The sequence below is a fragment of the Ovis aries genome, chromosome 14, assembly GCF_016772045.2.
Source record: "Ovis aries strain OAR_USU_Benz2616 breed Rambouillet chromosome 14, ARS-UI_Ramb_v3.0, whole genome shotgun sequence".
NCBI lineage: Eukaryota > Metazoa > Chordata > Mammalia > Artiodactyla > Bovidae > Ovis > Ovis aries.
In genome coordinates this window covers 63,179,039-63,205,328 of record NC_056067.1, presented here as the reverse complement: position 1 = coordinate 63,205,328, position 26,290 = coordinate 63,179,039, and the positions used below count along the sequence as shown (strand labels likewise).

General features: G+C 43.4%; 1 protein-coding gene across 2 annotated transcripts in view; it reads left to right on the top strand.

Annotated features, from left to right (window-relative positions):
* The first annotated feature begins 1,023 nt into the window (after positions 1 to 1,023).
* Positions 1,024 to 26,290, top strand: part of NLRP2 (NLR family pyrin domain containing 2) — a 32,845-nt gene continuing 7,578 nt past the window's right edge. The window contains exons 1-6 of one of the 2 annotated variants that reach the window (XM_042232489.2): positions 1,024 to 1,072; positions 4,855 to 4,912; positions 13,870 to 13,914; positions 22,320 to 22,391; positions 22,544 to 24,143; positions 26,065 to 26,235. In XM_042232489.2, the coding sequence (XP_042088423.1) occupies positions 1,046 to 1,072; positions 4,855 to 4,912; positions 13,870 to 13,914; positions 22,320 to 22,391; positions 22,544 to 24,143; positions 26,065 to 26,235 (1,973 nt within the window). In that variant the 5' untranslated portion in view covers positions 1,024 to 1,045. Of the gene's footprint in view, positions 1,073 to 2,448; positions 4,556 to 4,854; positions 4,913 to 13,869; positions 13,915 to 22,319; positions 22,392 to 22,543; positions 24,144 to 26,064; positions 26,236 to 26,290 lie in introns of those variants that run through there. The other variant, XM_042232490.2, reaches the window with a different exon arrangement.

Genomic DNA, 26,290 nt, shown 5'->3' with positions numbered 1-26,290 from the left:
AGAGGAACTAAAGAGCTTTTTGATAAGGGTGAAGGAGGAGAGTGAAAGCTCCGGCTTAAGACTAAATATTAAAAAAAACCAAGATCATGGCATCTGACCCTGTTACTACATGGCAAACAGAAGGGGAAAGGCAGGAGTAGTGACAGATTTCCTCTTCTTGGGCTCCCAAATCACTGTGGATGGTGACTGCAGCCATGAAATCAGAAAACAATTGCTTCTTGGCAGAAAGTGATGACAAACCTAGGCAGTGTGTTGAAAAGCAGAGATCTTGCTGACAAAGGTTCACATAGTAAAGGCTATGATATTCCCAGCAGTCATGTACAGTTGTGAAAGCTGGACCATAAAGAAGGCAGAATGCCAAAGAATTGATGACTTCAAACTCTGGTGCTGGAGAAGACTCCTGAAAGTCCCTTGGACAACAAGGAGATCAAAGCAGTCAATCTTAAGGGAGATTGGTCCTGAACATTCACTGTAAGGACTGATGCTGAAGCTGAAGCTACAGTATTTTGGTAATCTGATGTGAACAGAAGACTCTTTGGAAAAGTCCCTGATGCTGGGAAAGATTGAGGGCAGAAGGAAAAGAAAGCATCAGAGGATGAGATGGTTGGGTGGCATCACGGACTCAATAGACATGAGTTTGAGCAAGCTCTGGGAGATGGTGAGGGACAGGGAGGCTTGGAGTGCTGCAGTCAATGGGGTCACAAAGAGTCGGACACAACTGAGCAACTCAACAACAGGCACCTTTAAAGAACCTCTGGGCATCTCTGATCTAACCTAGAAATCAGAATCTCTGGGCGTTAATACTTTGAAACGATCCCCCAGGGAGGTGAGTTTTAAGGCAGTCAAGGTTGGGAACCGCTGGTCTGGGAGGACTTGATGCTCAAATTGAGGCAATGGTCTCCACCTGTCAGTCATTGTGTGGCTGCAGGAAGCTCCTGGCAATGGGATTGGCTCCCAGTGGCCAATCACAGAGCTTGGGCAGAAAGAGGAAGCCTTTTATTGGAGATTTCCTGTGGCTTAAGCACTCAGAGGCAGAGAGTAGGTCATGGAGCAGGGGTTAGGCGTAGGAGAGGTGAGTAACAATCCTGCTTCTTGACTTCATTTCTCTCTATCTTCATTCAACTGCTAAGTCTCTACAATAAAAATTCCTCCTCCTTTTCTTTGACTATTTGGATGTCAAACTGTTGAAGGACTTGAAGTTTCAGGTCAAACTCCTGGTTGTGCAAAGATGGAGCACTCCTAGAGGGGAGACCCTTCCTGGGGCTGCTTCCATAACTTTAAACAGGTTTTTTTCTCTTGCTAAAGCTCAGCCTCCTCAAGTCACAGGAACATAATGTAAATTGGATTAACTTTCCATGCACCTCAGGAGCACAGCAGAGGTGACTGTTCTTGGCTCAAACCTTAAACCTAACCCTTTCCTTAGTGGGAAGGCTGTATGAGAACCCCAAGCAGTTAGAGGTGGAAGAAACCCAGCTCAAATGAGGGCCCATAACCCAGGTGTTTATGTTCTTACAAATTCTTTTTTTCCCTCCTTCCATATCCAGTCAAAAACTATTGATTTCTCTCAAAAGATATAACCTGGATTCAATTAGTTCTCGACAACTAGGTGTGAGTGCTAAGTCGATTCAGTCATGTCTGACTCTTTGCGACCCTATGGACTATAGCCAGGCTCCTCCGTCCATGGAGTCTCCAGGCAAGAATACTAGAGTGGGTTGCCATGTCCTCCTCCAGGGGATCTTCCCAACCCAAGGATGGGACCCACATCCCCTGCATTGGCAGGTGGGTTCTTTACCACTAGTGCCACCTGGGAAGCCCCTCTACAACTACGTCTAAGAACAAAGAACCATCATGGCAGAGTAATTAACTAAAACATGGACCCTAGAGCTATTGGTTACACCTGGTTCAGAGCCCAGTTCTGACACTTTGTGACCATGTACACGTGGATGATCTATCTAACATCTCTGCTAACCCAGTATCAATATCTGGAATAGGGAGGATATAGCACTCAGGAATATCATAGGATTAGTGATCCAAGTCTGCAGGGTTGATTGCAATGCCTGGTACTATCCAGGTGTTCCCTGACCCCACCCTCACCTGGATGAGTTCAGAATTCTCAGTAGGCAGCAACAAAGACTCTCCTTGACCCAACTCGAGTTGGGATTCTCTGAGTCGCTTTTCACTAGACTTCATCCTTGGCTCTCTCTCTGGCCTGTTTCAGTCTAGTCTGAGCAGGAGAGCCTGGCAGGCTACAGACCATTGGGTCGCGAAGAGTCATACATGACTGAGCAACTAAGCACAGTACACCACTGCTCAGTCCGTTGAGCAAAAATCCCCACCTTCAATATCATCACCCTCAGTGACGTCTGATCACCCCGACCTGCCCTCAGCAGGAATACTGTTGAGTCAATCTGGCAAGAATACTCCTAGCCTTGTCGTTTCCCCTTAGTAATTGGGTTCCTACAGAACCCCTCCCCACCCTGTAAATCCTGTTCCTTGGCTCTCAATTCCCACTTGTCTTTATTGTAGTTGGAGTTAAGTTCTCTTTCTCTCCCTCACTTCAAAACCCCTGATTCAGTAACCTCTCTCAAAGTCTTCCTTACCACCTTCAAGCATCATGAAAAATTTTAACCAGCTCCTTGGTGTGACTCCCCTCACTTCCCAAGAAGTAAGAGAAAGTGCTGCTAAAAACACAGCAGTCTGTGAGGTCTCCCCACTGGAAATTTTGCAGCAGCTTGCTACCGCACTTGGAATCAAATTGTAAATCCTCCCTAACTGGAACCCCTTCAGGACAGGATGTCTGATCCTAGGAGTCACAGCCTTTGTCTGTCTGCTCCAGCCAATACACACCTAAACTCTTTGCCTCAGACCTGCCGTATTCATTTCAGCCCTGAAATGATACTAGCTGTTCACACTGCTTAGAATTTCTAACCCCCACCAGTTTCCCTAACCAGCAGCTCCTACTCATCAGGTCCTCAATTGAAATGATACTTCCTCTGAGAAAATTCCATGGTTACATGACGCTTACTCTATTGCTCTGTGTCATCTTGTCTTCAGGCTTTGTCACTGTTTCTGTTTGAATTCATCTGTGAAATGTCTACTGCTCCCCCCTACACTCCATGTGTGTAAACCCCAAGTAGGCAGAGTTCTTACCCATCTTTACAGCTGTCGCTTAAGTTCTAAAATTGTTCCTGGGGGGAGGGTCGGGGGATAGATGTATTGGGAATTTGGGATTAGCAGACATAAGCTACTATATGGCTTCCCTGGTGGCTCAGAGGTTAAAGCGTCTGCCTCCAATGCAGGAGACCCGGGTTCGATCCCTGGATCGGGAAGATCCCCTGGAGAAGGAAATGGCAATCCACTCCAGTATTCTTGCCTGGAGAATCCCATGGACAGAGAAGCCCTAGTAGGTTACAGTCCACGGGGTCGCAAAGAGTCGGACACGACTGAGTGACTTCACCTCACCTTAAGCTACTATATACAGGTTGCATAAACAACAGAGTCCTACTGCATAGCACAGAGAACTATGTTCAATATCCTATGACAAATATAATGGAAAAGAATACAAAAATGTATATATGTATAATTGAATCACTCTGCTGTACAGCAGAAATTAATACAACATAAATCAACTATACCTCAATAAATTTTATTTAAAATAAAATAATTCCTGACATCCAAAGGAAACTTTTATTGGCATAGATGAATGCCCCTAGCCATTTAATAAGGCGGGTGATGGTGTAGTTGATTAGCAATTAGAAATTCAATCTCAGAACCCTTGGCTCAAACCCTCAACTGTTAAAAGGATTTCAAATCCAGGACTGTTGAGTTCAGGAAGTGACTCTTTAAGAACAGTAAATTGAAAAGGCATTCCACTCAATGCAGACTGAATATCTGTTAAGAAAGTCTCAACTTAAGATCCTCATTTAGTAGTCAAGCTCCATAAACATCCTAAGATAACTACACATCAAGTTGCTACTAAGGGCTAAAGTCAATAGTTGTCATTAATTTATTTGTACATCAATTTACTGAAAAATACCAGATGAGCCGCTGCATACAGGAGATCCAGCACTGTGGACTTCCTTCCTAGCTTAGCCATCTCCTGTTCTCAGAGGGGTCCTAAGCTCTAAAGCCAAGAAAGAGTTCTAGGTGGGTTTTACCTCTACTGGGGAGTTTGTTCTTAACACAGCAGGTTAGGCAGGGAGAATAAACAGCCTATTTCCTGACGCAGAAGCAACCAGCATTTGCGAGGGGAGTACCAATCCCCTGTGCCTTTCCCTTCCTCCCCTTAAAACGTGGTTAATGCCAAAAGTTGAGCTCTTGTTTGTCAGTCAAGATGGCGCCTTCTGCCGAGCTGGGTTTCCATCTGCAGCCTCCAGTAGAGGGGCTCGGCCAGGATGAGCTGAGCAAATTCAAATCTCTTCTGAGGGACCATTCCCTGAAAGAGGAGTTACAGCACCTCCTGCAGATGGAGGTGGAGGAGGCCAGCAGGAAGCAGCCGGCAGACCTCCTCACTGCCCGCTGCCCCAGCTTCTGGGTAGAGATGGTGACCATCCAGGTCTTTTTTTTTAATTTATTTATTTTTAGTTAGAAGACAATAACTTGACCTACTGTGATGGTTTCTTCCATACATCAACATAAATCAGCCAGAGGTATACATATGTCCCTTCCTCTTGAACCTCCCTCCCACCCCCCACTCCATCCCACCCCTCTAGGTCTTCACAGCACCACGTTGAGCTGCCTGCATCACATAGCAAATTCCCACTGGCTATCCACTTTACATACGTAGTGGTGTATATATGTCCATGCCACTGCCTCAATTCATTCCACCCTCTCCTTCCCCCATTATGCATCCAGGTCTCTGATGCGATGAATCAAATGGACCTGTCTGAGAGAGCAAAGGATGAACTCCGGGGTAAGCAGAAACAAGCCCACACTGCATCCTGGGAGGGAGGAGGAATAGTCTCTGTGGGTTTAGAAACACAGAAATGATATTGCTCCATGGAGAGGCCAGCTGACCTGAACACAAGTGCTAGACCTTGGTCAAGTCTGGTGGTGTCTTCCGAGGTTCTTGTATTCTAGCTATTTTTACTCCAAGTGTTGTATACCTACCCTGGCCACTTCGCTAAACAGCTCTTCTCCTGTTCAAGACTGTTCCTGGAGTAGATTCATTTTTTCACTCTTTCACATGTCCTCCAAGATCTTATCAACCCTCTGTTTACAACATTCATGCTGCTGCTGCTAAGTCACTTCAGTCATGTCCGACTCTGTGTAACCCCATAGACGGCAGCCCACCAGGCTCCTCTGTCCCTGGGATTCTCCAGGAAAGTATACTGAGGTGGGTTGCCATTTCCTTCTCCAATGCATGCCTGCATGCTAAGTTGCTTCAGCCGTGTCTGACTCTGTGCAACCCCACAGACAGCAGCCCACGAGGTTCCTCTGTCCACAGGATTCTCCAGGCAAGAATACTGGAGTGGGTTGCCATTTCCCTCTCCATAAAACATTCATAATATTATGTATATTTAAAAATGCATACAGTATTATGTATATTTAAAAGTAAAATAAAATAAAAACATGAAGAGAAGTGAAATTCAAAGAAAAAGTAAAAATACTATGTGCACGCAGGCTCAGTCTCTCGGTTGTGTCCAACTCTTTGTGACGCTATGGACTGTAGTCTACCAGGCTCCTCTGTCCATGGGATTTTCCATGGACTAAGTTGCCATTTCCTACTCCAATTACTCATAAAACAGTTGCCTCTATGTAAAAAATATAGGAGGAAAATGTGAAGCTTAGGGTTATAAACCCTCTATTTTGTATTCAAGTCCCACTATGTTTCCCTCCCCCATATAATATGACTATAAACATTCTCTCTCTCTGCCCCACCCTCAGCAGGAGCATTTAACAAATCTCTTCTTCTTATCCTGTCATTTTTAAAATTAATTTATTTTAATTGGAAGGTAATTACCTTACAATATTGTGGTAGTTTTTGTCATACATTGACATGAATCAGCCATGGGTGTACAGGTGTCCCCCATCCTGAACCCCCCTCCTCTCAGGCCTGTCCCAGTGCACCAGCTTGGAGTGCTCTGTTTCATGCTTCGAACTTGGACTGGTGATCTGTTTCACATATGGTAATATACACATTTCAATGCTATTCTCTCAAATCATCCCACCCTGGCCTTCTCCCACAGAGTCCAAAAGTCTGTTCTTTATATCTGTGTCTCTTTTGCTGTCTCGCATGTAGGGTCATCAGTACTATCTTTCTAAACTCCATGTATATGTGTTAATATACTGTATTGGTGCTTTACTTTCTGACTTACTTCACTCTGTACAATAGGCTCCAGTTTCATCCACCTCATTAGAATTGATTCACAGGTGTTCTTTTCAATAGTTGAGTAATATTCCATTGTGTATATGTACCAGAGCTTTCTTATCCATTCATCTGCTGATGGACATCTAGGTTGCTTCCATGTCCTGGCTATTGTAAACAGTGCTGCGATGAACACTGGGGTACATGTGTCTCTTTCAATTCTGGTTTCCTCGGTGTGTATGCCCAGCAGTGGGATTGCTGGGTCATATGGCAGTTCTAGTTGCAGTTTTTTAAGGAATCTCCACACTGTTCTCCATAGTGGCTGAACTAGTTTGCATTCCCACCAACTATTTAAGAGGGTCGGTTCCCTCTGTCCACACCCTCTCCAGCATTTATTGTTTGTAGACTTTTTGATAGCAGCCTTTCTGACCAGCACGAGATGGCACCTCATAGTGGTTTTGATTTGCATTTCTCTGATAATGAGTGGTGTTGAGCATCTTTTCATGTGTTTGTTAGCCATTTGTATGTCTTCTTTGGAGAAATGTCTGTTTACGTCTTTGGCCCGTTTTTTGATTGGGTCATTTATTGGAATTTAGCTACAGGAGCTGCTTGTATATTTTTGAGATTAATTCTTTGTCAGTTGCTTCATTTGCTGTTATTTTCTCCCATTCTGAAAGCTGTGTTTTCACCATGCTTATGGTTTCCTCTGTTGTATAAAAGCTTTTAAGTTTAATTAGGTCCCATTTGTTTATTTTTGCTTTTATTTCCATTACTCTGGGAGGTGGGTCAGAGGATCCTGCTGTGATTTATGTCAGAGAGTGTTTTGCCTATGTTCTCCTCTAGGAGTTTTATAGTTTCTGTTCTTACATTTAGACCTTTAATCCATTTTGAGTTTATTTTTGTGTGTGGTGTTAGAAAGTGTTCTAGTTTCATTCTTTTACAGGCGGTTGACCAGTTTTCCCAGCACCACTTATTAAAGAGATTGTCTTTTCTCCATTGTATATCCTTGCCTCCTTTGTCAAAGATAAGGTGTCCATAGGTGCGTGGATTTATATCTCTGGGCTTTCAATTTTTTTCCATTGATCTATATTTCTGTCTTTGTGCCAGGACCATACTGTCTTGATGACTGTAACTTTGTAGTATAGTCTGAAGTCAGGCAGGTTGATTCCTCCAGTTCCATTCTTCTTTCTCAAGATTGCTTTGGCTATTTGAGGTTTTTTGTATTTCCATACAAATTGTGAAATTATTTGTTCTAGCTCTCTGAAAAATACCATTGGTAGCTTGATAGGCATTGCATTGAATCTATAGATTGCTTTGGATAGTATACTTATTTTTACTATATTGATTCTTCCAATCCATGAACATAATATATTTCTCCATCTATTTGTGTCATTGATTTCTTTCATCGATGTTTTATACTTTTCTATATATAGGTCTTTAGTTTTTTAGGTAGATTTATTCCTAAGTATTTTATTCTTTTCATCTCAAAGGTGAATGGAATTGTTTCCTTAATTTTTCTTCTGTTTTCTCATTGTTAGTGTTTAGGAATACAAAGGATTTCTGTGTGTTAATTTTATATCCTGCAACTTCACTATATTCATTGATTAGCTATAGTAATTTTCTGCTGGTGTCTTTAGGATTTTCTGTGTAGAGGATCATGTCATCTGCAAACAGTGAGTTTTACTTCTTTTCCAATCTGGATTCCTTTTATTTCTTTATCTTCTCTGATTGCTGTGGCTAAAATTTCCAAAACTATGTTGAATAGAGGTGGTGAGAGTGGGCACCCTTGTCTTGTTCTTGACTTTAGGGGAAATGTTTTCAGTTTTCACCACTGAGGATAATATTTGCTGTCGGTTTATCATATATGGCTTTTATTATGTTGAAGTATGCTCCTTCTGTGCCTGCTTTCTGGAGGGTTTTTGTCATAAATGGATGTTGAATTTTGTCAAAGGCTTTCTCTGCATCTATTGAGACAGTCAAACATTTTTATCTTTCAATTTGTTAATGTGGTGTATCACATTGATTGATTTGCAAATATTAAAGAATCTTTGCATCCCTGGGATAAGGCCCACTTGGTCATGATGTATAATCTATTTAATATGTTGTTGGATTCTGTTTGCTAGGATTTTCTTGAGGATTTTTACATCTATGTTCATCAGTGATAATGGCCTGTAGTTTTCCTTTTTGGTGGCATCTTTGTCTGGTTTTGGTATTAGGGTGATGGTGGCCTCATAGAATGAGTTTGGCAGTTTACCTTCCTCTGCAATTTTCTGGAAGTTTTAGTAGGATAGGTGTTAGCTCTTCTCTAAATTTTTGGTTGAATTCAGCTGTGAAGCCATCTGGTCCTGGGCTTTTGTTTGTTGGAAGATTTTTTATTACAGTTTCAATTTCTGCACTTGTGATGGGTCTGTTAAGATTTTCTATTTCTTCCTGGTTCAGTTTTGGAAGGTTATGCTTTTCTAAGAATTGGTCCATTTCTTCCAAGTTGTCCCATTTTATTGTCATATAGTTGCTGATAGTAGTCTCTTATGATCCTTTGTATTTCTTTGTTGTCTGTTGAGATTTTTCCATTTCCATTTCTAACTTTGTTGATTTGATTCTTCTCCCTTTTTTCTTGATGAGTCTGGCTAATGGTTGTCTATTTTATTTACTCAAAGAATCAGCTTTTAGTTTTGTTGGGTTTTGCTGTAGTCTCCTTTGTTTCTTTTTCATTTATTTCTGCCCTAATTTTTATGATTTATTTCCTTCTACTAATGCTGGGGCTCTTCATTTCTTCTTTTTCCAGTTGCTGTGGGTGTAAAGTTAGGTAATTTATTTGATTTTTCTTTTGTTTCTTGAGGTAAGCTTGTATTGCTATGAACCGTCCCCTTAGCACTGCTTTTACTGAAATCCATAGGTTTGGGGTTGTTGTGTTTTCATTTTCATTTATTTCTATGCATATTTTGATTTCATTTTTATTTCTTCTGTGATTTGTTGGTTATTCAGCAGTGTGTTGTTTAGCCTTCATATGTTTGCATTTTTAATAGTTTTTTTCCCCTGTAGTTGACATCTAATCTTACCACACTGTGATCAGAAGAGATGCTTAAAATGATTTCAATTTTTTTTAATTTACCAAGGCTAGATTTATGGCCCAGGATGTGATCTATCCTGGAGAGTGTTCCATGTGCACTTGAGAAAAAGGTGAAATTCATTGTTTTAGGGTGAAATGTCTTATAGATATCAATTAGGTCTAACTGGTCCATTGTATCATTTAAAGTTTGCATTTCCTTGCTAATTTTCTGTTTGGTGGATCTATCCATAGGTGTGAGTGGGGTATTAAAGGCTCCCACTTTTATTGTGTTACTTTTAATTTCCCCTTTCACATTTATCAACATTTGCCTTACATACTGTGGTGCCTCTATGTTGGGTGCGTATATATTTATAATTTTTATATCTTCTTCTTGGATTGATCCTTTGATCAATATGTAGTGTCCTTCTTTGTCTGTTTTCATTGCCTTTATTGCAAAGTCCATTTTATCTGATATGAGTATTGCTACTCCTGCTTTCTTTTGGTCTCCATTTGCATGAAGTATCTTTTTCCAGCCCTTCACTTTAAGTCTTTATGTGTCCCTTGGTTTGAGGTGGGTCTCTTGCAGACAGCATATATAGCGGTCTTGTTTTTGTATCCATTCAGCCAGTCTTTGTCTTTTGGTTGAGGCATTCAACCCCCATTTACATGTAAGGTAATTATTGATAATTATGATCCCATTGTCATTTACTTTGTTCTTTTGGGTTCAAGTTTATACACCTTTTCTGTGTTTCCTGTCTAGAGAAGATCCTTTAGCATTTGTTGAAGAGCTGGTTTGGTGGTGCTGAATTCTCTCAGCTTTTGCTTGTCTGTAAAGCTTTTGATTTCTCCTTCATATTTGAATGAGATCCTTGCTGGGTACAGTAATCTGGGCTGTAGGTTATTGTCTTTCATCACTTTAAGTATGTCCTGCCATTCCCTCCTGGCCTGAAGACTTTCTATTGAAAGATAAGCAGTTATCCTTATGGGGATCCCCTTGTGTGCTATTTGTTGCTTTTCCCTTGCTGCTTTTAATATTTGCTCTTAGTGTGTGATCTTTGTTAATTTGATTAATATGTGTCTTGTGGTGTTTCACCTTGGGTTTATCCTGTTTAGGACTCTCTGGGTTTCTTGGACTTTGGTGGCTATTTCCTTCCCCGTTTTATGAAAGTTTTCAACTATTATCTCCTCGGGTATTTTCTCATGGCCTTTCTTTTTTGTCTTCTTCTTCTGGGACTCCTATGATTCAAATGTTGGGACATTTAACATTGTCCAGGAGGTCTCTGAGGTTGTCCTCATTCCTTTTAATTCTTTTTTCTTTTTTCCTCTCTGCTTCACTTATTTCCACAATTCTCTCTTCCACCTCGCTTAGCCTATCTTCTGCCTCAGTCATTCTACTGTTGGTTCCCTCCAGAGTGTTTTTTATCTCAGTTCTTGCATTGTTCATTATTGATTGACTCTTTTTTATTTCTTCTAGGTCCTTGTTAAACATTTCTTGCATCTGCTCAGTCCTTGTCTCTAATCTATTTATCTGTAACTCCATTTTGTTTTCAAGCTTTTGGATCATTTTTACTATCTTTATTCTGAATTCTTTTTCAGGTAGACTCCCTATCTCCTCCTCTTTCGTTTGGTTTGGTGGGCATTTATCATGTTCCTTTACCTGCTGAATATTTTTCTGCCTTTTCATTTTGTTTAGATTGCTGTGTTTGGGATGGCCTCTCTTTAGGCGGAAGTCTGTGGTTCCTCTTTATTATGGAACTTGCTCCCTGTTGGTGGGATTAGACTAGTGGCTTGTCAAGGTTTCCTGGTTAGGGGAGCTTGCATCTGTGTTCTGGTAGTTGGAGCTGGATCTCTTCTCTCTGGAGTGCAATGAAGTGTCCAGTAGTGAGTTTTGGGGTGTCTATGGGCTTGGCATGGCTTTGGGCAGCCTGTATTTTAATGCTCAGGGCTGTGTTCCTGCATTGCTGGAGAATTAGTGTGGTATGTCTTGCTCTGGAACTTGTTCGCTCTTGGGCGGAGCTTGAGGAGGAACCACAAACTTCAGTGTAGGTATGGAGGCTTTTGGACGAGCTCTTGTCTATTAATGTTCCCTGGAATCAGGAGTTCTGTGGTTTTCTCAGATTTTGGATTTAAGCCTCTGGCTTTCAGTCTTATTCTTACAGTAACCTCTAGACTTCTCCATCCATACAGCACAGATGATAAAACATCTAGGTTAATGGTGAAAGTGGAGAGTGAAAAGTTGGCTTAAAGCTCAACATTCAGAAAACGAAGATCATGGCATCTGGTCCCGTCACTTCATGGGAAATAGATGGGGAAACAGTGGAAACAGTGTCAGACTTTATTTTGGGGGGCTCAAAAATCACTGCAGATGGTGACTGCAGCCATGAAATTAAAAGACGCTTACTCCTTGGAAGAAAAGTTACGACCAACCTAGATAGTGTGTTGAAAAGCAGAGACATTACTTTGCCAACAAAGGTCCATCTAGTCAAGGCTATGGTTTTTCCACTGGTCATGTATCGACGTGAAAGTTGGACTGTGAAGACAGCTGAGCGCTGAAGAATTGATGCTTTTGAACTGTGGTGTTGGAGAAGACTCTTGAGAGTCCCTTGGACTGCAAGGAGATCCAACCAGTCCATTCTGAAGGCGATCAGCCCTGGGATTTCTTTGGAAGGAATGATGCTACAGCTGAAACTCCAACACTTTGGCCACCTCATGCGAAGAGTTGCCTCATTAGAAAAGACTCTGATCCTGGGAGGGATTGGGGGCAGGAGGAGAAGGGGACGACAGAGGATGAGATGGCTGGATGGCATCACTGACTCGATGGACATAAGTCTGAGTGAACTCCAGGAGTTTGTGATGGACAGGGAGGCCTGGCGTGCTGCGATTCATGGGGTCGCAAAGAGTCAGACATGACTGAGCGACTGAACTGATCTGAACTAATGGTGAAAAAATTCTCCACAGTGAGGGAGACCCAGAGAGGTTCACAGAGTTACATGGAGAAAAGAAGAGGGAGGAGGGAGATAGAGGTGACCAGGAGGAGAAGAGGGGGAGTCAAAAGGGGAGAGAGCAGTCTAGCCAGTAATCAATTCCCTATGTGCTCTCTGCAGCCCAGAGCACCAAGAGAGATTCAGAGAGTTAAGTAGAGAAGAGAAGGGGGAGAGAGGAGATAGATGTAACCTGAGGGAGAAAAGAAAGAGTCAAAAGAGGAGAGAGCAGTCAAGCTAGTAATCACACCCCTAAGTGAAAATGGATATTGAAGATTCTTAAAGGTACAAAATTGACAGCAAATACCAAAGAGCAAAGATTAAAAATCTAGAGTAGAGGTTCAGTCACTTCAGTTCACTTCAGTCGCTCAGTCATGTCCGACTCTTTGCAACCCCATGGACTGCAGCATGCCAGGCCTCCCTGTCCATCGCCAACTCCCAGAGTTGACTCAAACTCATGTCCATTGAGTAAGTGATGCCATCCAGCCATCTCATCCTCTGTTGTCCCCTTCTCCTCCTGCCTTCGTTCTTTCCCAGCATCAGGGTCTTTTCCAATGAGTCAGTTTTTCGTATCAGGTGGCCAAAGTACTGGAGTTCACCTTCAGCATCAGTCCTTCCAATGAACACCCAGGACTGATTTCCTTTAGGACGGACTGGTTGGATCTCCTTGCAGTCCAAGAGACTCTCAAGAGTCTTCTCCAATACTACAGTTCAAAAGCATCAGCTCCCTCAGATTGTCCTCAGGGCATTCAGGCCTGGTCCTTACCCTAAGCATGCAGCCCACGCCTCCCTGTCCAGCCCCTGCTCGATGGTGGCAGACAGGAGTGTCTGGGCTACTTCTCCACTGGGAGTTGCAGTTAGGCATGGATTCTGTGGGGGTTTTTTTCTTCTTCTTCTGGTTATGTTGCCCTCTGAGACTTCAAAACTCCCCACAGACCCGCTGATGAGAGGGTTTCCTGCTGTTTGTAAACTTCTCCTCCTTCACGACTCCCTCCCCAGGACGAGTCTCCATCCCTAACTCTTTTGTCTCTTTTTGTCTTTTCTATTTTGTCCTACCTCCTTTCAAAGAGAATAGGCTACCTTTCTGGGTACCTGGTGTCCTCCATCAGCATTCAGAAGCTGCTTTGTGGAAGTTGCTCAGCATTCAAATGCTCTTTTGATGAATTTGTGGGGGAGAAAGTGCATTTTATTTAGTTGCCAATTTAAATTCAGTTTTTAGCTTTTTGTAATTTTTTTTTATCTTTATTTTTTGGCCACACAACATAGCGTGTAGGATCTTAGTTCCCCCACCAGGAATCAAACCCTCACGCCGTGCATTAGAAACATGGACTCTTAACCGCTGAACCACCAGGGAAGTCCCAGCTTTAGTTTTTAGCCTACTGTTACCTCTTCAACGGACAGGTGTTGGTTTTAGGCCCTAAAACCATCTGGAGGGTGCAAATTTTAAAATCACTTGAAGAAACTCAGAGGGCTGTACAACTACAAAGGTCTGGGCTCTGAAAAGTGCTCATTTCTTCCTTTTTTTTTTTCAGAAACAGCTTTGAAGTTAGTTCAGGAAAATAAGCCTCCATCGTTTGGTAAGTCACCTCATTCACAATCTCACTTGATCTAAAAGTGAGATTTTAGAATTCAGGATTGTTTTAATTAGAAAACACAGCATACTGAGCAGTAGGAATGCAAAGAAACAAAAGACCTCGCCTCTGCTGTCATCCAGGTGGGCAACAGTAAGACATCGAAAGCTACAATGAGGCAATGTTTATGCCAGAAATCAGTAAATACACACAAACATGAGAGAGAGAGAGAGTGAACTTCCTCTTGGAATCTGAATAGGCTGAATTTTAGATGGCCCTAAAGCCAGGGTTGGCAAACTATGGCTTCCAAAGCAAATCCAGCCCACCGTGTGCTTTTGTAGATCCTTCAGTCCCTGGGTCGGGAAGATCCCCTGGAGAAGGAAATGGTAACCCACTCCAGTACTCTTGCCTGGAAAGTTCTGTGGACAGAGGAGCCTTGTAGACTATAGTCCATGGGGTTGCAAAGAATCTGACACGACTGAGCAACTTCACTTCTTCACAAGCTAAGAATAGTATGTGCATTTTTAAATGGCTGGGAAGATCAAAAGAATACTTTACAGGGACTTCCTTGGTTTTCGAGTAGCTAAGACTCCATGCTCTCAATGTAGGGGGCTAGGGTTCAATCCCTGGGCTGGGAATTGGATCCCACATGTCACAACTAAGACCCAACTGAAAGTCACTCAGTCATGTCCAGCTCTTTGCAACCCCACGGACTATACAGTCCATGGAATTCTCCAGGCCAGAATACTGGAGTGGGTAGCTGATCCCTTCTCCAGGGGATCTTTCTGACCCAGGAATCGAACCTGGGTCTCCTGCATTGCAAGTGGATTCTTTACCAACTGAGCTATCAGGGAAACCTCAAGATCCAATACAGCCAGTAAATAATTTTTTTAAAAAGAAATATTTTATGGCCTATGAAAATCATGTGAAATTCAAATTTAACTATATATTAATATAAATAAACTTATTTGTACATAGTCATTTGCTTATATATTATATTACCTATGACTGCTTCTGCCCCACAAGGGCAGAGATGAGTAATTGCAACAAACTATATTGTGCATAAAACAGAAAATCTTCACTATCTGCTCCTTTGCAGAGGGGATTTTTTTTTTAAGTTTGCTAATCCTGGCCAAAAAGGATTTTTGAATTTGTGATTTTCAACATTATCTTCTCTTGACATCCCCAGTATCTTTAAAAATAACTCAGGTTCAAGTCAATTGTAGACTAGGGGGCTGGTTTGAAAAGTGAAGACAGCCATTCATACATAATCCCCCTACCAAAAATCTAACTGCTTCCATTGATACACAAATATGTTAAATGTCCTACAGTCAGGATCTAAATTCAAACGTAAGCTAATGAACTGTTAGAGGTGACATTTGGCAATGCTTTAAGGAATAGTACCAGCCTCAAAGTTGATATTTAATTTAATGTTCTAACTAAACCAGCGTCAGAGAGTTCGCTGTCTAAAAATGTTTCTCTTGGGGACTTCCCTGATGGTTCAGTGGTTAAGACTTCACCTTAAGGCAGGAGATGCAGGTTCGATCCCCACATACCTTAATGGCCAAAAAAACAAAACATAACACAGAAGCAATATTGTAATAAATTCATTAAAGACTTCATAATGTGGTCCACATTAAAAAAAAATACTTAACTCTTGGCAACATGACATCACCTGTATACAAACATTTTTCCCCAGAGCCCCTGCTCTCCTGTTTAATCTTCAAAATGAATGATTGGTTGGCCATTTTTCACTCTGTATACTTATCCTGGAAGGCTCACTTGGAGTCTTACTGGCTATTTATATGCCAAGGACTCTCCAGGTGACATCTTCAGCATTTCCCTGAACTTCAGATATTCATATCCTGTTGCCTCCTGGATACCTTTTCAGAAGTTCCACACACTCACCTCTTCTTTTGTTTTGCCTTTGAGGTCCTAGCTTCCTGACCAGGGATTGAACTCAGGTCCTCAGCACTAAAGCTCAGAATCCCAACCACTGGACCACCAGGGAACTCCCTCGCCTCTTCATTATCCATGTTGCACTTGAAGTATTTCTTCTCCTGTATGACTTCTCCCCGTTCCAAGGTTGCATCCTAGGACTATGTAACTTTACATACCTTGTCAGAAACTAGGGAGTTTGTCTTGAAGGCTTTTTGATGCCCCTCGGAAAGAGCCATTGTCTGTATGTGCCCATTTCTTGACTGCACAGGAATTCAGTTGTCAGAAATGGCACTGAGATCATGGTCTGACACTTTAATTTTATCTCCAGAACCTCAATAACACTCTTTTCATGTAATCTGGGCTTAGACATTGAGACCAATTGTTGAACTTGAAACTTCTTGAAATCCCACTCTCTTATAAACAGAAGCTTCAATACTGGCATAGTGGCAAGACCATAACACCCTCCCTTTTCTTCAGGGATAACAAAATGTGAAAACCCGGAACAAACACAGCAGCATTTAGGAGAAGAGGAAGACAAAGAGCCAGGTTGATCTTAGGACGTCCAATGTTGGAGGAAACTAAATGAAGCGGACCCTTCCTGGCTGTCCTCTCCCACTCTTCGGGAGAACCTCATCTCTCTCTAACTTTATTTTACCACTATTCATAGTCCCCTAGACATGTTCATTGTCAACCTACACAGCATATTAAAAAGCAGAGACATTACTTTGCCAACAAAAGTCCATCTAGTCAAAGATATGGTTTTTCCAGTAGTCATGTATGGATGTGAGAGTTGGACTATAAAGAAAGCTGAGCACCAAAGAATTGATGCTTTTGAACTGTGGTGTTGGAGAAGACTCTTGAGAGTCCCTTGGATTGCAAGGAGATCCAACCAGTCCATCCTAAAGGAAATCAGTCCTGAATATTCATTGGAAGGACTGATGCTGAAGCTGAAACTTCCATCCTTTGGCCACCTGATGCGAAGAGCTGACTCATTTGAAAAGACCCTGATGCTGAAGGCAGATTGAAGGCAGGAGAAGAGGACGACAGAATGAGATGGCTGGATGGCATCACCGACTTGATGGACATGAGTTTTAATAGGCTCTGGGAGTTGGTGATGGACAGGGAAGCCTGGTATGCTGCAGTCCATGGGGTTGCAAAGAGTCAGACATGACTGAGTGACTGGACTGAACTGATTCATCATCCTCAGTTGTCTTATGGAGAATGCCTTCCTCCCTGTCTTATTCCTATTATGTAAGAATAAAGAGGGAAATAAACGTTTGGGAAAGCCAGAATTCAGTTCATGGAAAATCAGGAGTACGTGGTATAGAATTTTCTTAGATTTTGCCAATTGTTCAGACAACTTTGATAGTGCCAACTCACAGATTAGAAAATTGAGACCTATTGTAGGTGGCTGATTTGCCTCAACCGATGTGCAGGTCAGTTTAACGTTAGCCTCACTCTCAAGTCTGCTTCAGCAGCTCTGTTGAAGTATAATTTATGTATCATAAATTTCATTCATTTTAAGTGTACCTGTTAATAACTTTTAGTCAATTTACTGAGTTGTACAAAAATCACCGCTATTCAATTTTACAATCTGTCCATCACCTCCAGAAAGATCTTTCTTGTCCATATGTAACTGTTCCCTGGTCTCTATCCCCCAAGTCCAAGCAGCCATTAATTTTTTTGTCTCTCTAGATTCTCCATTTCTGAATATGTGTGGTCTTTTGTGTCTTTTTTTTTTTTTTTTGCTTACATAAACATTTTTGAGGTTTGGGGGGCTTCCCTGATGGCTCAGTTGGTAAAGAATCCACGTGCAATGCAGGAGACCCCAGTTCAATTCCTAGGTTGGAAAGATCTGCTGAAGAAGGGATAGGCTACCCACTCCAGTATTCTTAGGCTTCCCTTGCAGCTCAGCTGGTAAAGAATCTGCCTGCAATGTGGGAGACCTGGGTTCAGTCTCTAGGTTGGGAAAATCCCCTGGATGAGGGCATGGCAACCCACTCCAGGATTCTGGCCTGGAGAATTCTATGGACTTTATAGTCCATGGAGTCACAAAGAGTTGGATACAACTGAGCAACTTTCAGAAAAAAATGCTTTTGATGTTCATCCATGTTGTTACATATGTCACTGATCCATTCCTATTTGTTGCTGAGTAATATTCTATTGAGTGGATATAAAATGTTTGGGTTGCTCATTCACCAGGGAAGGGAAGTTTGAATCATATCTATTAATTGGTTGTCTTGAATAACGTTGCCATGTGCACTCTTTGTATAGAGGGTGCAAGTCTTTGTATAGACATATGCCCATTTATCTTGGGTGCATACTTATGAATTGCCTGTACTTTAATACTTGAGCTCCTATAATGACTTGAGACTATTATGGGGAAGATCCATTACCTATTTTCTGGGCACTTCTTCCAGTCCCTTGGAAAAGAGAGACAAATAATTTCAATAAACCGCATTGAGTTGTGATAGAGGCAGCATTTCCTGTTATGGTTCCACAGAGTTCAGTTCAGTTCAGTTCAGTCACTCAGTCGTGTCCGACTCTTTGTGACCCCATGAATCGCAGCACGCCAGGCCTCCCTGTCTATCACCAACTCCCGGAGTTCACTCAGACTCGCTTCCATCAAGTCAGTGATGCCATCCAGCCATCTCATCCTCTGTTGTCCCCTTCTCCTCCTGCCCCCAATCCCTCCCAGCATCAGAATGTTTTCCAATGAGTCAACTCTTAGCATGAGGTGGCCAAAGTACTGGAGCTTCAGCTTTAGCATCATTCCTTCCAAAGAAATCCCAGGGCTGATCTCCTTTAGAATGGACTGGTTGGATCTCCTTGCAGTCCAAGGGACTCTCAAGAGTCTTCTCCAACACCACAGTTCAAAAGCATCAATTCTTCGGTGCTCAGCATTCTTCATAGTCCAACTCTCACATCCATACATGACTACTGGAAAAACCATAGCCTTGACTAGATGGACTTTAGTCGGCAAAGTAATGTCTCTGCTTTTGAATATGCTATCTAGGTTGGTCATAACTTTTCTTCCAAGGAGTAAGCATCTTAATTTCATGGCTGCAATCACCATCTGCAGTGATTTTGGAGCCCCGAAAAATAAAATCTGACACTGTTTCCACTGTTTCCCAATCTATTTCCCATGGAGTGATGGGACTGGATGCCGTGATCTTCGTTTTCTGAATGTTGAGCTTTAAGCCAACTTTTTCACTCTCCTCTTTCACTTTCATCAAGAGGCTTTTAGTTCCTCTTCACTTTCTGCCATAAGGGTGGTGTCATCTGCATATCTGAGGTGATTGATATTTCTCCCAGCAATCTTGATTCCAGCTTGTGTTTCTTCCAGTCCAGCATTTCTCATGATGTACTCTGCATAGAAATTAATTAAGCAGGGTGACGATATACAGCCTTGATGTATTCCTTTTCCTATTTGGAACCAATCTGTTGTTCCATGTCCAGTTCTAACTGTTGCTTCCTAGACTGCATACAGATTTCTCAAGAGGCAGGTTAGGTGGTCTGGTATTCCTGTCTCTTGGAGAATTTTCCACAGTTTATTGTGATCCACATGGTCAAAGGCTTTGGCATAGTCAATAAAGCAGATATGGATATTTTTCTGGAACTCTCTTGCTTTTTCTATGATCCAGTGGATGTTGGCAATTTGATCTCTGGTTCCTTTGCCTTTTCTAAAACCAGCTTGAACATCAGGAAGTTCACGGTTCACATATTGCTGAAGCCTGGCTTGGAGAATTTTGAGCATTACTTTACTAGCATGTGAGATCAGTGCAATTGTGCGGTAGTTTGAGCATTCTTTGGCATTGCCTTTCTTTGGGATTGGAATGAAAACTGACCTTTTCTAGTCCTGTGGCCACTGCTGAGTTTTCCAAACTTGCTGGCATATTGAGTGCAGCACTTTCACAGCATCATCTTTCAGGATTTGAAACAGCTCTACTGGAATTCCATCACCTCCACTAGCTTTGTTCGTAGTGATGCTTTCTAAGGCCCACTTGACTTCACATTCCAGGATGTCTGGCTCTAGATGAGTGATCACACCATCGTGATTATCTGGGTCATGAAGATCTTTTTGTACAGTTCTTCTGTGTATTCTTGCCATCTCTTCTTAATATCTTCTGCTTCTGTTAGGTCCATACCATTTCTGTCCTTTATCAAGCCCATCTTTGCATGAAATGTTCCCTTCGTATCTCTAATTTTCTTGAAGAGATCTCTAGTCTTTTCCATTCTGTTGTTTTCCTCTATTTCTTTGCATTGATCGCTGAAGAAGGCTTTCTTATCTCTTCTTGCTATTCTTTGGAACTCTGCATTCAGATGCTTATATCTTTCCTTTTCTCCTTTGCTTTTCACTTCTCTTCTTTTCACAGCTATTTGTAAGGCTTCCCCAGACAGCCATTTTGCTTTTTTGCATTTCTTTTCCATGGGGATGGTCTTGATCCCTGTCTCCTGTACAATGTCACGAACCTCATTCCATAGTTCATCAGGCACTCTATCTATCAGATCTAGGCCCTTAAATCTATTTCTCACTTCCACTGTATAATCATAAGGGATTTGATTTAGGTCATACCTGAATGGTCTAGTAGTTTTCCCCACTTTCTTCAATTTAAGTCTGAATTTGGCAATAAGGAGTTCATGATCTGAGCCACAGTCAGCTCCCGGTCTTGTTTTTGTTGACTGCATAGAGCTTCTCCATCTTTTGCTGCAGAGAGTATAATCAATCTGATTTTGGTGTTGACCATCTGGTGATGTCCATGTGTAGAGTCTTTTCTTGTGTTGTTGGAAGAGGGTGTTTGCTATGACCAGTGCATTTTCTTGGCAAAACTCTATTAGTCTTTGCCCTGCTTCATTCTGCATTCCAAGGCCAAATTTGCCTGTTACTCCAGGTGTTTCTTGACTTCCTACTTTTGCATTCCAGTCCCCTAAAATGAAAAGGACATCTTTTTTGGGTGTTAGTTCTAAAAGGTCTTGTAGGTCTTCATAGACCCATTCAACTTCAGCTTCTTCAGCATTACTGGTTGGGGCATAGACTTGGATTACTGTAATATGAAATGGTTTGCCTTGGAAACGAACAGAGATCACTCTGTCATTTTTGAGATTGCATCCAAGTACTGCATTTCAGACTCTTTTGTTGACCATGATGGCTACCCCATTTCTTCTAAGGGATTCCTGCCTGCAGTAGTAGATACAATGGTCATCTGAGTTAAATTCACCCATTCCAGTCCATTGTAGTTCGCTGATTCCTAGAATGTTGATGTTCACTCTTGCCATCTCCTGTTTGACCACTTCCAATTTGCCTTGATTCATGGACCTGACATTCCAGGTTCCTATGCAATACTGCTCTTTACAGCATCGGATCTTGCTTCTATCACCAATCACATCCACAGCTGGGTATTGGTTTTGCTTTGGCTCCATCCCTTCATTCTTTCTGGAGTTATTTCTCTACTGACCTCCAGTAGTATATTGGGCACCTAATGACCTGGGGAGTGCCTCTTTCAGTATCCTATCATTTTGCCTTTTCCTACTGTTCATGGGGTTCTCAAGGCAAGAATACTGAAGTGGTTTGCCATTCCCTTCTCCAGTGGACCACATTCTGTCAGACCTCTCCACCATGACCCGCCCGCCTTGGGTTGCCCCGCAGGCATGATTTAGTTTCATTGAGTTAGACAAGGCTGTGGTCCTAGTGTGATTAGATTGACTAGTTTTCTGTGAGTATGGTTTCAGTGTGTCTGCCCTCTGATGCCCTCTTGCAACACCTACCATCTTACTTGGGTTTCTCTTACCTTGGGCGTGGGGTATCTCTTCACGGCTGCTCCAGCAAAGCACAGCCACTGCTCCTTACCTTGGACGAGGGGTATCTCCTCCCGCCGCCCTTCCTGACCTTCAACATGGGATGGCTCCTCTAGGCCCTCCTGCGCCCGCACAGCCACCACTCCTTGGATGTGGGGTTGCTCCTCCATGCCACAGCCCCTGGCCTTGGGCAAGGGGTTGCTCCTCCCGGTCGCCACCCTGGCCTCAGGCATGGGGTTGCTCCTCCTGGCTGCCGCCCCTGGCCTCGGAGGTGGGGTGGCTCCTCCCAGCCATCACCCCTGACCTCCGACGCAGGGTGGCTCCTCCCGGCCGCCATCCCTGACCTCGAACGTGGGGTAGCTCCTCTCGGCTGTTCCTGCACCGTCTCAGCCTGACACTCTAGGCCGCTGCCCCTGATCTCGGACATGGGGTAGCTCTCGGCCGCTGTTAGTGCACTGGCCGCTGCCGCCGCCTGCATGCAACTTGGTTTAGGGACTCACTTGCTATCTTCATCACTATAAACCCAACTTTACACATCCCAGCACACACCGTGGACAAAAAGCTTAGATTCTGGACTCCTTGGAGTCTACTTTCACACCCTATTTCTGGTTTAAAAAAAGAAGAAGAAGTACACCAGTCTTGTGTCAAGCTCACTTTAATTTGTATTTTTGCAGAGCTGGCCCAAGTACAGGAAGAAGATGTCACAAACCTACAAGAAACAAAAGATTTGGAAGGAGAAAAGCCAGGTCTGTCCTCTCTATCTGGAGTGAGTTTGGTGTCGGGTGGTTCTTTATCAACCTCATTTCTTCTTTTTCCCTTTCCTGCTTAAAACAAAGCATCATCTCCCTAATGAATAACAAACTATATTCTGTCTATCCCCTGACTCTTGTCACTGAAGGTAAACAAGATAAATACAGAAATATATTGAAGAAGAAGTTCTGTCAATGCTGGAAGAACTTCTGGCCCAGACTCAGTGAAGATGTTTGTATTGTCACCAAAAGATATGAGACCCTGATCCCATTCTGTAATCCTAAAATGCTGGCCGGGCCATTTCCATACACTGTGGTGCTGCACGGTCCTGCCGGCGTTGGGAAAACCACCCTGGCAAAGAAACTGATGCTGGACTGGACGCAGGATGACCTGGCAGAGACCTCTAACTCCGCTTTCTACCTCAGCTGCAAGGAGCTCAACCACATGGGAACGTGCACCTTTGCAGAGCTGATATCTGCCAACTGGCCACGTGTGCAGGACGACATACCCGCGATCCTGGCCCGGGCACAGAAAGTCCTGTTCATCCTCGACGGTTTTGATGAGCTGAAGGTCCCCTCGGGGGCGCTCATCCACGACCTATGTGGCGACTGGAAGAAGCAGAAGCCGGTGCCCGTCCTCCTGGGAAGTTTACTGAAGAGAAAGATGCTACCCAAGGCCACCTTACTCATCACCACCCGACCAGGCGCCCTGCAGGAGCTGCGGCTCTTAACAGAACAGCCGCTCTTCATAGAGATCGAGGGGTTCTTGGAGGAGGACCGGAAGGCGTATTTCCTGAAACACTTCGAGGAGGAGAGTCAGGCCCTGCGGGCTTTCGACTTGATGAAGAGCAACGCGGCTCTGTTCCAGCTGGGCTCGGCGCCCTCCGTGTGCTGGCTGGTCTGCACCTGTCTGAGACAGCAGATGGAGAGGGGGGAGGACCCCGCCGCCACCTGCCGGACCACCACGGCCCTGTTCCTGCGCTTCCTCTGCAGCCGCTTCCCCCCACCGCGCGGCGGCGGCCCCAGGCGGGGCCTCCAGGCTCCGCTCCAGCCCCTGTGCCTCTTGGCTGCGGAGGGCGTGTGGACGCGGAGCTCCGTGTTCGATGGGGAAGACCTCAGGCGACTTGGGGTGCACCCGTCTGCCCTCTCTCCTTTCCTGGACGGGAATATTCTCCAGAAGAGCGAAGACGGCGAGGCCTGCTACTCGTTCATCCATCTCAGCGTGCAGCAGTTTCTGGCCGCCATGTTCTATGTCTTGGAGCCGGAAGAGCAGGAGGAGGAAGGGCTGGGCGGCTGCTGGTGGCACGTCGGGGATGTGGGGAAACTGCTGTCCAAGGCGGAAAGGCTGAAGAACCCCAGCCTGACCCACGTCGGGTGCTTCCTGTTTGGCCTCTGCAACGAAAGAAGGGCCATGGAGCTGGAGGCGACTTTTGGCTGTCTGGTATCAACAGAGATCAAGCGGGAGCTCCTGAAATACACACTGATGCCCCACGGGAAGAAATCCTTTTCCGTGATGGACACGAAGGAGGTTCTGAGCTGTCTGTACGAGTCTCAGGAGGAGCAGCTCGTGAAGGATGCCATGGCCCACGTTAAGGAGATGTCCCTGCGTTTGAAAAATAAAACGGATGTCGTGCACTCATCATTCTGCCTCAAGCACTGTGGAAACTTGCAGAAACTTTCACTGCAGGTAGAAGAGGGGATATTCCTGGATAGTGATAGCGCACTGGAATCAGGCACTCAGGTTGAAAGGTGAGAACTCATTTTTTTACCCGGCTAGTTCTCCTATCTTTTGCCTTATTCCATGGTTCATTAAGAAAAAGCGAGTGTGTCTTTTTCCCTCTTGCTTAAGGTCAGTAAGTGGCCTTGTGTCCTGCCAACCTAACATTCAAGGCAGGAGGTTTGATAGTATTAGAAGTGGGAGCTTTGGAACCAGACCTTCTTTGGAGACCCACCTCCATTTTCCTTTAGCCAAACCATTTTTTGCAAATGTCTCCACCTGTTTCAGTCTGCAGGTTGGCTGTGTAGATCTGGGGAGACGTATGACATGGTGGCCCCATTTGGGGCATGACTTCTAGAAAAGCATTAAAGATGGAGTCAGGAGCTGAATCTGCCAAGTTTCTGAACACTACACCTCACCCACGATGACGGAGACTCTCTCCCAGGAACTTCACCTTACAGATAATGAGATGGCCTGTTATGAATCTTTGTTATTTTCAATTTCGGCACAAATAACATCAACTAAGATCATGTGCAGTTTCCAAATACGTCTAACTTGGCACCTACTAGAAACAGGTCACCTTCCATGTTAAGGTGAAGATACTGGCTTCAGAAAAGAGTGTGTGGCTGGGATTAGAGCTCAAGTCTATTGGCTTAGAAAGTCCTGTGGTCACACTCTAAAATCTCTACCTCACGGTGATGTGTAATACCTGTCGACATACTGATATTCATCTTATCAACCCACCTCTTCCTCCCTCCTAGGTTGTTATCTGAAGTCTGTCTAAAATCTTCATATATATTTGTTGAACTAGAATAAAATGCCCTCATTAGCCCCCTGGTGGAGGTGTCTGTTTTACGTATTCCCTTAACGTTCTCTCATTTTCCTTCACCACTTGGTGAAGTCGTAAGCTTGATTTACTTCCAGGAAGTGTTAGGACCATGATAACTTGACATCAGCATTTCTCTACCTTATGGATCCATCTATATTCATATTCTAATTTTTCTCCTTCTTTCACTCAAATGTTTTGACAGGCTTACATACTAATTTATCTAAATCTTTGTTTAGTCATTGAGTTGTCTGACTCTTTTGCAATCCCATGGACTATAGCCCGCCAGGCTCCTCTGTCCATGGGATTTCCCAGGCAAGAATACTGAAGTGCGTTGCCATTTCCTACTCCACAGGATCTTCTGACCCAGGGATTGAACCCAGGTCTCCTCTTTCCTCTGCTAAAATCCTTCCACTCAAAAGCAATCACCAGAACAAAATAACCATTCTTTGAGAAATCTTTGTACGTGAATATGCAACCACTTAAAGATTGTATTTTCTCAAAATTTTATGGACATCATCTTAGGTCAGCAAATATGGTTATAAATTAGCTTGAATATTACATATATGGATTTACCATCAAACATCCAAATAACTTCCATTGATGTGTACACCTACTCTTAAGTGTTTATCAGTGATGTATATTGCTTTCAATCTTTGATCAATGATATGGTTAGAATTTTGATTTATTTTAAGGCTCTGTTAGGTTGACATGCGAGAAGTTCAATTCTTTCTCCAGTAATATGTCTTAGGTATTGGGTTGTCTGATACTTGTGCTAAATAATTAAATCACCCAACTTTTAGAGTTATAATTTCTTATTAGGGCCTCCCAGGTGGCTCAGTAGTAAAGAATCCATCTGCCAGTTCAGGAGATGCAGGTTCAATCCCTGGGTCAGGAAGATCCCCTGGAGAAGGGGATGCCAACCCCTCTAATATTCTTGCCTGGGAGATCCCATGGACAGAGGAGCGGGCAGGCTACAGTCCAGAGGATCACAAAGAGTAGAAGACAGCCGAGCAACTAAACAACAATAATGCGCAGAGCAACCCGAAACACATTCATGAAGATGGACAAATGTCACTTTTCTCTCCAGCAGTATTTGTTAAGTCCCTCCTTCATCTTTCCCATAGGTCCCAGAATGAGCAACACATGCTCCCTCTCTGGATGGATCTTTGTTCTGTGTTTGAATCAAACAGGAATCTGCTCTTTCTGGACATCAGTCAGAGCTTCCTCAGTACCTCTTCAGTGAGAATTCTTTGCGAAAAAATAGCCTGTGCTGCCTCTAGTCTCCAGAAAGTGGTGTAAGTAGCAGCTAGTCCCTGGATTAAAACTTCCAGGGCATCTCCAAGCTTCTTA